The 13021-nt window shown below is 40.9% G+C and overlaps 1 protein-coding gene across 1 annotated transcript in view; it reads right to left on the bottom strand.

Moving 5' to 3' along the window:
- kcnh8 (potassium voltage-gated channel, subfamily H (eag-related), member 8) overlaps positions 1–10889 on the bottom strand; it is a 113534-nt gene extending 102645 nt beyond the window's left edge. Inside the window, 1 exon segment of the mRNA XM_037693651.1 lies at positions 10709–10889. Within this exon segment, the coding sequence (XP_037549579.1) occupies positions 10709–10784 (76 nt within the window). The 5' untranslated portion in view covers positions 10785–10889.
- Between the last annotated feature and the right edge of the window lie 2132 nt (positions 10890–13021).

Consider the following 13021-nt stretch of genomic DNA (forward strand, 5'->3'; position numbering starts at 1 on the left):
ATCCATCCATCCATCCATCCATCCATCAATCCATCCATCCATCCATCAATCCATCCATCTATCTTTTACTGTTTATCCGTAGTTGGGTTTTGGAGACAACAGTAAAAGAAACCCAGACATCCCTCTCAGTTTTCAACTTATCCTGGGGAACCTCAAGACATGCAGGGCAGATAAAATCCCTGATCCCTCCAGTGACTTCTGGGTCTTCCCCAGGGCTTCATGCCAGAGGGACGAATCCAGAAAACCTCTAAAGGAAGGCATCCATGAGGCATCCTAATCAGATGACTCTTTTTGATGCAGAGGAGCAGCTGCTCTACTCTGAGCTTCCACGGATGATGCATCTTCTCACTCTATCTCTAAGGATGAGCCCGGCCATCCTATGAAGGAAACCCATATTGCTTGTATCCAGGACCTCATTCTTTCTATCATGATCCAAACCTCACCCGGATACTCGAACTCCTCCACCTAAGGCAAAGGCCACCCCCACCCCCCGTGCGATCCCACAATAGTTGGAACACGCTCTCAGGTCCCTCTTTTGAAAAATGGGAATCATCACCCAGGTCTGCAACTCCACAGGCATTGCCCCAGTCCTCCATGAGACACTGAATAGATGTGTCAACCATGACAGCCCCACAACATCCAGAGCCTTCAGCACCTTAGGATGAATCTTATCCACCCATCACCCTGCCACTGAGAAGCTTTTTGACTACCTCTGTGACTTCAGCCATGGTAATGGACATGTCTTCCCCGAGTTCTCAGACTCTGCTACCTCGAAGGTGGACATAGTGGGTGGATTAAGGAGATCCTTGAAGTACTTCTTCCACTGCTCAACAATATCCTCAGTTCAGGTCAGCAGTTCCCCATCCAAACCAAGCACAGCCTGAAATAGGGTCAGCTTTATTTTCCTGAGTCACCAAACTGTTTGGCATAACTTCTTTGAGGCTGATCAAAAGTCCTTCTCCACAGCCTTACTGAATTTCCCCCATGCCCAAGGTTTTGTTTCCACAACCACCAAAGTTCCAACACTTCTGGCCACCCTGTACCTTTCAGGTGCTGCAAGAGTCCTCTGGAACAACCAAGTCTTGAAGGCCTCCTTCTTCAGCTTGACAGCCTCCATCACAGTTGGTTGCCACCCCAACAGACACCAGTGACCTTCAGGACACAGCTTCTGGAAGCCAGATCTGCAACAAAGGCCTTGAACATGGACCATTCAGATTCCATGTCCCCAACCTTCCTCAGGACAAAAGAAAACTCTACTAGAGGTGTGAGTTGAAGTTTCAGGGGGCTCCACCAGATGTTACCAGCTCACCCTCACTATGTGTGTGGGTTTACCAGGTATGTCCAGCAGCCTTCCCCACCAATTGATCCAACTCACCATAAGGTGGTGATCCTTCTCTTCACCCAAGTATCCAAGACATGCTATAGGTCAGACAACACTATTTCAAAATTGATAATCAACCTTTGGACCAAGGTGGCCTGGTACCAAGTACACTTAAGAACCACTGTATGCTAAAACTAGTGTTGGTTATGGACAACCCATGCCTAGCACAGAAGTCCAATAAGCAAACGCCATTCAGGTTCAGATCAGGGATCCTCCCAACCACGCCCATTCCAGATAGCACTGTCATTGCCCACATGGGCAATGAAATCACCCATTAATAATCCCCAGGTAGCGCCCCTTCTAAGACAACATCCAGAGACTCCAGAAAGACTGGGTAATCTGAACAGATGTTTGGTGCATAAGCACAAAGAACACAAACTTCCTTCCTGCAGCCTGAAGCCGCAGAGAGACTACTCTCACATTCATTGGGGAAAAGTCTAAAACCGAGGCATTTAGCCGGGGGCTTGCAAGTATCCCCACACCTGCCGGATGCCTCATTCCCTGGGCAACTCTGGCATTGGACAATGTCCAGCCTCTCTCCAGAAGTTGGGTTCCAAAGCCCAAGCTGTGTGTAGAGGTGAGCCCCATATTATGCTCATAATCTGCATAACATCATTTTCAGAGTTTGTCCAAAATGTTTATAATTCTTGTTATTTCACAGCACAGGATATTGTTAGTTTAAAATTCTTGCATTTTCAGCTGAATGCAATATGCGTGTTGTCAGGGAAGGACTGGTCTTTAATTTTTACATTCATTCAGAAAATCATGAATAATATTTGTTACAACTTTGTTTAAACAAATTCATCCAACCTTTATTTATTATTATTATTATTATTATTATTATTATTATTATTATTATTATTATATTTATTTATACAGGTTAGTCTCACTGAGCCTCAAGGTCTCATTTACAAGCGAGACCTGATTTTAACAAAGAATGATGACAACAGTAGACAATCATAAATTGGAAAAAAATGAATGAACTGTATGTTTTTCTCATTGAACATGGGAAAGGTGACAGTTTGGAATAAACACAGGTACTGTATATTTAACAAGAGTTACATTCCATTTCTGCACCGATGTGTGCTGTTTAAGAAAACCATACATACAAAGTACATACATACATACATACATACATACATACATACATACATACATACATACATACATACATATATACATACATACATACATACATACATACATACATACATACATACATACATACATACATACATACATAAATACATACATACATACATACATACATACATACATACATACATACATACATACATACATACATACATACATACATACATACATGCATGCATGCATACATACTTACATACATACATACATACATACATACATACATACATACATACATACATACATACATACATACATACATACATACATACATACATACATACATACATACATACAGGCAGACAGACAGACATAATGTACATACATTATCTTTACCAAATTCTTCTTTCCAGGTCATGGTTTTATCTTTGCAAAGCTTTGCCAGGTTAAAATCTAGTATTTTTTATGAGACAGTGCACGGGAGATCTTTTTTATTTTATTATTTTTCAACTTTCAATCCACTCATTCCTGTCCTACATGCACCTGCCTCATGAAACAAGTATGTGAAGGGCTCCTGTACGAACACTCACCAGCTCATTGACAGCCTCGCTCACTTCCTGAGGCACTCCAGGGCTATTTAAGGTACGGGAACAATTCTTATGATGTGTGACCAAGCCCAGAGAAACGATAGACATAAAACGAGTGAACTGGAGGTAGGAAACAGAAAGCAGCAGAACTACTCAGCAGGAAGAGATGGAGTTGGACGGCAAAGCAGAGGAGAGAGTGAAAGATGAGGACAGGTAAGGGTAGGAGAAGGGGAGGCTGAGAAATACGCCGAGGCAGACAAATGAGGGTGTTAGGAGGGCAGAGGGTGAGGGTGTGACATGAAACGCTGAGAGCAAGTGGGATGGAGCTGTGAGAGGTGGAATGATGAAAGATGTAATGGGGAAAAGATTGGTAGGGAAGTGGAGAGTTGGATGACAGAACCTACTCCTCTTTTTGCCTAAATGCATGCAGGCCTCTAAGAAACTGATACAAATAAGTTACGTAACCACAAAAAAAGTCACTCCCAGTTGCCACAGTAACCACTGACACACCATGGCAACCAAGGTTACAACTGCACAGTTTCTCTTGATACACAGCGGCGTCAGAAATTCAGAAATCAATGCTGAATTCAGAAAGTAATGTTGCATATTGTGGACATTAGTAAATTGTTGTAGGTGCATATTTAGTGGGACTTTGTGTTTGAAACAAAGTACATGCACATCTGCAAAGTGGGTATACACAAACCCAGTAAATGTTGGACAAGACATCATTACACAAAGCCACAGCTTTAATCACTGCGAAGACTCTTCATCACACATTCCCCTCGGCTCTCACCAAATGAGATGCTGCAGCAGCCATTACAGTCATGTAATTCTCAGTCCGCACCTCTCTCATTCATTCTCAGCCTCTCTTTTTCAATATCTCTCCCTCATGTCATAGGTCTTCCCTCACTCACGCTTGCATAAGCCCACGTAATTAACCGAGTCTAAAAAAATGGATGACTTGGTCCGAACTTCTTCTGGTGAAATCCCATTTGTCAATTGTCTTGGCCAGTCCATCAGACTAAGAATCTCACTAAATAGATCATTTAACAAGGCAAAACGTCCTTGGCCTTGTGCTGTGGATCAGAAGTCCAGCAGGTTTGATGAGGCAGAGGTTCTCCCACCTCCATACATCTCCCCCTGGCCTGTAACTTTACCCAGGATCTTAAATGCTTAAATTCTTGTAAAATTATGTAAACAGTGCTGTGTTTATGCTAATTTGACACCGTTAAGCATATTCAAATCTGACATGCTCATGTTGGTTTACAGTAAATAAATTAGTACATATTACAGTAGCTAAAGTATATGAAAGTCCCACTGAAATTAAAATCCTCTTTTCCAAGGGAGACCTGGCCAAGACAGGCAGCAGTAAGTACAAAACATAGTTAGCACATCACAGTCTACACAACAAAATTAAAACATCAAATTTAGAAATATAAAAAAAAACTATAAAATAAATAAAACATTTAAAAGAGGCAGCATGGTGGCACAACTGGTAGAGCTGCTGCCTCTCGGCAAGTTATGGAGTTAACCTCGAGTCTTTTCAATTTTCAGTTAAAAGTACTAAATGAAATTAACAAAGTTAGTTTCAAGTCTTCCTGCAGAGTATTCCATATAAATGATGCAGAATTGACTTTTTTTTTTTTTTTTACTAAAACTGTTTCTGCAAAATATTACACAATTTATGAAGCTGTGAGTTTGCTGATGACGTGGGCTATTTAGCGAATATCAGCTTTAAAATCCATATTTCCAGATAAATAATCATTATTAGCCACATTTAGTTCAATGGCCAGAAATGAAACACCAAATTGATGTTGAGCTTGATGAGTAACTTATCAAACATGAATTATCCACACAGGGAAGTAAAGACAATATGCCAGGTTGTATTAAAAAGTTACTCCAAGTACTGCTAACAATATTTACACATTTATTAATCCATCAGTCTTTGATGCTTCTTTAAATCAAAACCAGCTAATGATGCTGTATTAACTGCTGCAATTTCTTCAGCAAAATTCTAACACCACAGTTCAAAAACTTTATTAAGTACTGAAAACATTTCAGATGTTTATGTTTACATAATATGTCTATCTTGGATTTATTTCAGGATGACAAACCACATATTACATATGGGTTCAACTGGGCCTCAGTATCTGAAAAGCTAAGCCAATAAGGTGCCTCAGACCTTCTGTGTGCTATATGTATTTGTGGTTTCAAAGGCTAGCTTGAAAATTTAAATCCACTATGTTCAATCTGTAAAATATGATTACATTTAGAATAAAAATGTGACAAAATGAATAAGTAAATATAATTTTGAGAAGAAGCTGCATGTAGCAGATTTCTTAATAATGATTTAGCACTTTCTCAATACACTACAGAGTTGCAGACAGTTTATTTTTTTCCTCCTAAAATGAAAAATGTCCAAATATTAATTGGTTGAAATTGGAACAGTAGCGCCGGTAAGTGAGAGACTTTCTGCACCCTGCAGCACTACAGTCAATGATGATTGATTACTTTGTCGCTGTCTCATAACTGCACTCATTATTTCTTTCTGAGCCGTTCTCTGGCCGAGAGCAACACCAGACCGGCTTTTTAACAACACAATTAGAATGAAAATTAACACTTTGATGCATTTAAGGATAATAATAAAAAGCATTATTTCAGTACAGGATATCTTAACTTTAATAAACATTGCAGAAACTTCTGTGTCAGTCTGTGGTCTTTCATGCTCAGTAATTATCGTCCTTGGTCTTCATGCAGGTCAAAGGGCTGCTGGTTTCAGGAAGCCATGTAGACTCCACGCCTTGTGTTCTTTGATTCGGCAGGATTTTGACTTTCTCTGCTGTGCCACATCTTTAATTGGGTTTTTAAGGGTTCATGTGACAGCACGTGGTAATTACAATGCAGCGTCCCACAGCCACGTTTAACACAAAGTTAGCATTTTAAAAAGTTAATCAGAAGCCAAAAAACTTCTATTTTACTACTCTTATTATAAGTTGTGCACAGATAAATACACATGATTACGTACATATCAATAGAAAAAAAACCTACACACCATTCTCATTTTGCTACTTTTAGTTAGCTTTGGCCTACATTTGGCTTTCAACTAGACCTTTGATGCTTTTTAACTAGTGTTTTGCTACATTTAGCTTTCAGCTACCCTTTTGCTACATTTAGCTTTCAGCTACTCTTTTGCTACATTTAGCTTACAGCTAACCTCTTGCTACTTTTAGGCAACATTTTGCTACTTGTAGCTAGCTTTTGGCTACATTTAGTTTTCAACTAGACCTTTGATGCTTTTTAAGTAATGTTTTGCTACATTTAGCTTTCAGCTACCCTTTTGCTACATTTAGTTTCAGCTACCCTTTTGCTACATTTAGCATTCAGCTACCCCTTTGCAACATTTAGCTTACAGCTAACCTTTTGCTACTGTTAGCTAGCATTTGGTGACATTTAGCTTTTAACTAGTCTTTTGATGCTTTTTAACTAATGTTTTGCTACATTTAGCTTTCAGCTACCCTTTTGCTACATTTAGCATCCAGCTACCCTTTTGCAACATTTAGCTTACAGCTAACCTTTTGCTACTGTTAGCTAGCGTTTGGCTACATTTAGCTTTTAACTAGTCTTTTGATGCTTTTTAACTACCAGTAATGTTTTGCTGCTATAAGCCTCAAGTAGCCATTTGCTACTTGTAGATTTCAGCTAGCCTTTTGCAGATGTTAGCTTTTAGCTAGTGTTCTGATTGTTTTATCTTGCATTTTTCTGCTTTTAGGTAAACTTTTTTCTACCTTTAGCTTTTCCCAGGCCTTGTTGTTACTTTTAACTGTTAGCTATATTTCTGACACATTTGGCTTTCAGTTAGCGTTTTGGTAATTTTTCTCTTTAGCTACTGTTTTGTAAGTTTGATCGTGCTTTTTTTTTTTTTTTTTACTTTTTAGCATTCAGCTAGCATTTTGGAGTATTGAGTTTTTTAGTAGCAACTTTTATTTCTCTTTTTGCTGTTTTTTAAGCATCAGCTCACTTTTAGCATTCAATCTGACCCTTTTTAGAAAATCTCTCGTTTTCACCTTTGACCTCAGCTTTAGTCGGCACACGAGGTTCTGTGACGATTAAGAGGCTCACGGGAGGAAACAGAACCTTTACTCGCAGATAATCAGTACTATTGCTACTATTGCTACTGCTTGCTTAGGATGGGCGACTGCGCTGAAGTGAAACTCCAAACAGTCTGCTGGCTCCTTACATAAACAACATTATAGACTGACTTTACATGTGAATGTTCCTGTGCAGTGCCCTGAGATGACTTCTGTTGTGACTTGGAGCTAACTACGACTAACATTATGACTCTGCAGCTACTTCAAGCCTTTCCATCAGTGATTATAACCAAAAGTAACTTCTTAAAAGAAAATCCTGCGTGGCGTTATTGATGAATGGGTGCAGGACGAGCTACTCAGCTCTCGGCTACAACACTATCACCAATCTGCTACATTTGGCAAGAAGGCAGCCCACTCCAGTCTTCCTGTCCCCAATGATGGCTATCGCTTGTTAACAGAAAAGTCTCGTCAGCAAGAACTCTGAAATAGAGCAAGGCTGTAGTGGCAAAAATAGTTCAGCTGTAGTTCAGCTGTGTAGGAGGTGAGTGCTTCCTGCAGCTCAGGTTGTCCAAGATGTCCAAAGTCCTTTTCTAGTTGTCATCCTGTCCTGTTTTATGTCCTTTTGGACGGAGACGTCAGTGTCACATTGAGTAAACTAATCAATAGAAAAGTAATACATTTCCATGAAGTGCACAATTACACGTTGATCAAAAACAAGTTGAACTTTGGAAAACATTTTTTGGTTTTTATTTAATTTTTTTACATTTGGTGTCAACCAAAACTTGGGAAGAGTTTCTATTTTTGGTCTAGAAGTAGGTAGAATATAATTCTGTTAGAGCCTGGCCATGACACGCATCATACGCCACGGCACACAGAACCAGTGATGGACAGGTGGTGAGATTAGTCACCTGGATGGAGAAGGACTGTCAGAATGACAGAAGGTGTTGTAGCGTTTTCACACGCGGATTCATCGTACGGTTAAAACCAGCTCAGCAAACACACGCAGATCTTTATTTCATAGAAAAGGATTCAGAATTGTTTCCTTTGAACCAACAGGTATGATCCCACTTTTATCTAGTTTTGATTCATTGCAATTGGGATCAACCTTAAAGTTCAAGCATTTTGTTTGTGTTGCTGTGAACGGGGACCACGTTTTATTTATTTATTTATTTATTTACTCTGTCAGACCTAAGACAAAGCGACTCCTTTAACCGTATAGGCCTGTTCTGAAAGTACAAACGAGATCATGGTAAATAGTTGCCTCCCTCCAACTCTTATCAATTTGTCACTGTCTCCAACTCCGGAGGATCTGAAACAGGATCCCGCAGAGATAAACCTCCGCTCTTCCCTTATATCTGCTCTTGACCAGACCATCAGACCTAATTTGTAGCGTCAGGCTCTGCTGCCTCCAGTTTGCTCCATCTAGCACTTCAAATCCAACGTTAATTTCCTCCACCTCGCCGGCTCAAGGACAGCAGCTCATTCTTTGCAGCCTGACAAACTACTCGTGCTGTACAGAAGCTCTTTTATTCTGTTGTGTTGGAGCAGGACTTGTGCCCCGCCTGCAGAGTGTGTGTGGGTTTATTTTGCCACATAATTTACTTTATAAGCGAAACATAAAGGAGGCCTCAGCTCATTGGGTACGTGGTCAGGTGGTGAATTGGTAGGAAAAAAATAGCTTCTGCACGTGATAATATTATGTATGTGATGATTACTCTAAGTTCAGATGTTGCCACGTTTAAAAGTGGTTTTAAAGATCGCTGCATGTTCAGACAAATCTTAAACTCACAAACAAGACACGTTATTATTTCCAAATTTGACAAACTATTTATAAGTCTTGTTTCATATGATAAAGCTATAAACTGTCCATCCATTATCTTTATCCTCTTCTTCCTTTCTGAGTCATGGGGGTTACTGGTGCTCGTGTCCAGCTATCACTGTGTGAGAGACGAGGGACACCCTGGACATGTCTCCAGTCCATCAAACGAGACAAACAACCATTCACTCTCTCACTCACACTAATTTAGAGTCACCAATCAGCCTAACATGCATGTTGTTGGTCTGCAGGAGGAAAATGGAGAAAACCCACAAATGCACAGAGAGAACATGCAAACTCCAACCAGAAAGCCTCCCAGCCGGGATTCAATCCGACAACCTTCTCACCGATAAGCCACCATAAAATCCAGGCATGTCTTTATAAAATGCACATGGACAACAAGGTGTTTCTAAAACTGCTGAGTTAAAATCAACATGATTTACGAGGGTTGAGTTACCATTTTGACCCAGAGTACTGGGTTAAGTTTTCAACACTATTATTTGGTTAAAATTACTACTTTGTTCAATTAGAGGGTCAAAAATCTCAAGTTAAAAAAAATCAGTCATATTAAATAACTACAGCTTGTGTTGGTGCTTGTTAGCAGTGGCTAACTGCTATTAGCATTACCTAGCTAGCACCAAGCAGGAAACCAAACCCAACCAAAACAAACCAGGTTGAACATTTTCCATTAAGCTACTTTTTCAGTCTAACCTTCAATTGTGACATTCTCAAGCAGAGGTCCATGTGGTTGGATTTGATCAACTTGTTGTTGGACTGTGATGGACAACATGGCTCGTCCCCGACTCATCCACTGGGTCAACTAGGGGAGTTCAATCCTGGTCCTCGAGTTCCACTGCCCTGCATGTTTTAGGTGTTTCTCTGCTCCAAAACACCTGATTTGAATAAAAGGAGATCAAGAGGCTCCTGCAGCACATGGAGAAGTGATTGAACCATTGAATCAGGTGTGTGGAAGCAGGGAAACAAGTAAAACATTTAGGAGAGTGGCCCTCCAGGAGCTGGACTGGACTCCTGTCTTTTAAATCCTGAATACATGGACTGGAGCAAACATCAGCTGGTGTCGCCGATTCCCTCCAAATCTTCTTCTTTCGGCTGCTCCCTTCTTCAGGGCTCGCCACAGCGAACTAACTCACACGAAAACTTGGAAATCGTTTCTACGCCGGGTGCCCTTCCTGACGCAACCACAGACCAATGAGCTACCACAGCCTCTGTGTGGAGCAGAGAGCTGCCATGTAGGGCGCCCGGTGGAGGAGATGGTGGAGGTTAAGTGCCTTGCTCAAGGACCCAGAGTGGGACAAATGAGTGTGGAGGCAGGTGTGAGTGCTTCACCTTTACCACACACATTCTGATGTTTTCCGTACGAGGAGTTGAAGCGTCCATCTTCACTAACCTCTGCGCCACCACTCCCCACACTGTTTCCCACCAAATATCCACGTGAACGTGTAATATACACGCATGTATTCATTTTTAATAAAGATGTTCACGAGTCAATATGAAGTTGAAAGTTGGGCTCGGTTGCTTCAGCACCACAGACAGCTGCAGGCTGGTGTGTGTGGGAGCTCTCCAGGGTCCTGGACTGTGTCCTACTGGTCCTTGAACGCCTCAACTCTTCTAAAGTCACTGAAAGGCTCTGCAGCTTCACCCTCTCTGTTTCACTCTGCCTAAAACTGAAACTAGTGACCTATTAAAACATTTATTTAATGGAAAAAAGGAAAAGCAAACTTACGAGTGCCATCGAATCGTGTGGCTATAGTGTCCAGGAAGGTGTTCTGTGGCGCCAACAAGCCCTTCATCACAGGCATGGTCCCTGCTGAGAGTCCAGGTCCCCATCAAAGTTACTGACGAGAGGCTGCGAGGTGTCCGGATCGTGCGTGAGCAGCAGCAGCCTCGCTCCTCCTGCCCAGAGCCCTCTCTGCTGAGGAGTGCACGTGAGGCGCGCGCCGGGTGCAGCCGACGCGCGTGCGCGAAAGGACGTCGGAGGACAGGTGCAGCTCAGGTGAGAGAGAAAGAAAAAGCCTTCAGGTCAGGGATGCCAGTAGAGGGAGTTTCCCTACTCGGCTGGGAAATAATAATAAAAAAAAAATCGCTGTTCTAGTTTTCTCTTTGAAATCCACTTGTGCATTCTCTATTTTTTATTTCATTCAACTTTTATTTATACAGACTGGTCTCTTTTTTTTTTTTCAATAATAATTATAATATAATAATAATTGTTCAAATTTGTACGCCACTTCAAACATTTACCCGCATTTGGCCAGTGGCGGACACTCTTACGTCATGCAGCCCTCTTTGATTTCCCATCATGCATCTGTTCTTCAACAGCTAATAGTCAAAAATAGATGTTCAAAATGATTCAGGCTTTATGTTTCTATATTTAATTTGAATCCAGAATTTTTCTTATTGGAACAAAGTCCTATAAATTATTCTCAAGTTATTAACATTTTCAAGTCGAGATGGCGCTTCTGCGGAGCGGGGCCATCCCTGTGGAACACCCCAGGGCAGGCTGGGCACCCCAGGCCACACGGGGTGCATGGTGGGAAACCACCCTAAGGATCATTCACATGATCCCTAATCAGTCAGGCATCATCAAGGCGTTAAAAAAAACTACTTTTTGATCATCTAATCGATGACATCACATCAAGACTCTGTATCATATGTGTCAAACTAAAGGCCTGGGGGCCGAATGTGGCCCTCGTTGACATCTTATCTGGCCCTCAAGATGTTGTTTTAAATGTAAAATACTTTTATCGCTTCAATTATTTTCAGTAATCTTTGAATATGATGTCAAAAGTGCAGCAGGGAACGTCAAATGAGACCAATCAAACTCCTGTTGAGGAACCTGCAACCAAGAAAAGATGTTTGTTCTCTAACTTGAGTTGATGTAGATTCTGAAACTGGCCCTCAGTTTGAAAAAGGTTTGCCCCCTTTTGTAAGTGAGTTTGACACCCCTGCTCTACTGTATATCATATTCGCAAAAAAAAAAAAAAGTGTAATTTATTATTTAGACTTACACAAAAAAAAGAACAACAGGCTTATTTATTTAATTTATTTAATTTATGCTCTTACGCTGCAAATAAGTCACAGGAAAACCAAAACTATTATTAAGCTGCAAAAGTGAAAGAAACGTGCGGCGCGTACGTACGACACCCCCCGGTTACAGATGTATAAAATTTGGTGTGTTATAGTAGCTGACCGTTCACACACGCCTCCAAGTGCTTACTATTAAATGAGCTCCTTTTAAAAACTTTAGCATCGACTGAGTGAATATATCGCTGGAGGGATTTTACTGAAGTTTCACCACGAGCCACGAGGACTCATTCACAGGAGGGACTGATCCAGACAGAACATGAAGTACAGACAACTGGAACAACAGAGACACTTTATTTAAAAACAGGTCACGCTTCCTTGAGACTTGGGTTCAAAATGGGATGCTATGGTGGCTCAGCTGGTTAATAAGGACGGACGACCACTCACTTTACAATGAATTCTGCTCACTATATAATGTCCCAGTTAGTCTTCAAGAATTCTCACTGGTGGTTAGCGCTATACCCCCAGGCACCTTCATGTTGTTTAAGAACACTAACAGTTCTCTGTCTACTCCAGTTAGTCTCCCTGGTCCAGCTGAGTCATCAGTGGAAAACCTGCTTGGATCATGGTAACAACAACAAGAGAAGACGCAGGTCGTTCCTAGAAGGCATCGTTTCTCGAACATCTTATTGGAGCCGTTATATCCCAGATAGCAACTGGAAGACAGTCTGGATGACCCGCCATAAATATTTAATTGTAAATAAGGTGAAGAAAGTGTCATTTAAAATCCTTCATAAAATTTACCCCGCTAAACATTCTATGATCAAATTTAAAAGAGACATAAATATTGTTTGCAGTTTTTGTGGTGACTTTCCAAAAACTGTGACATCTTTTTTGTCACTGCCCTTTCACACGCAGGTTTTGGAAGGAGTTTAGCAGGTTTATTAATAAACATATTTTAAGGGATTTTTCCTTACATTGGGAAAAAGTTTTATTTTGTTTTTCTAGATTCCCC

This window comes from Nematolebias whitei, chromosome 19 (assembly GCF_014905685.2).
Source record: "Nematolebias whitei isolate Nwh7 chromosome 19, NemWhi1, whole genome shotgun sequence".
Taxonomy (NCBI): Eukaryota; Metazoa; Chordata; class Actinopteri; order Cyprinodontiformes; family Rivulidae; genus Nematolebias; species Nematolebias whitei.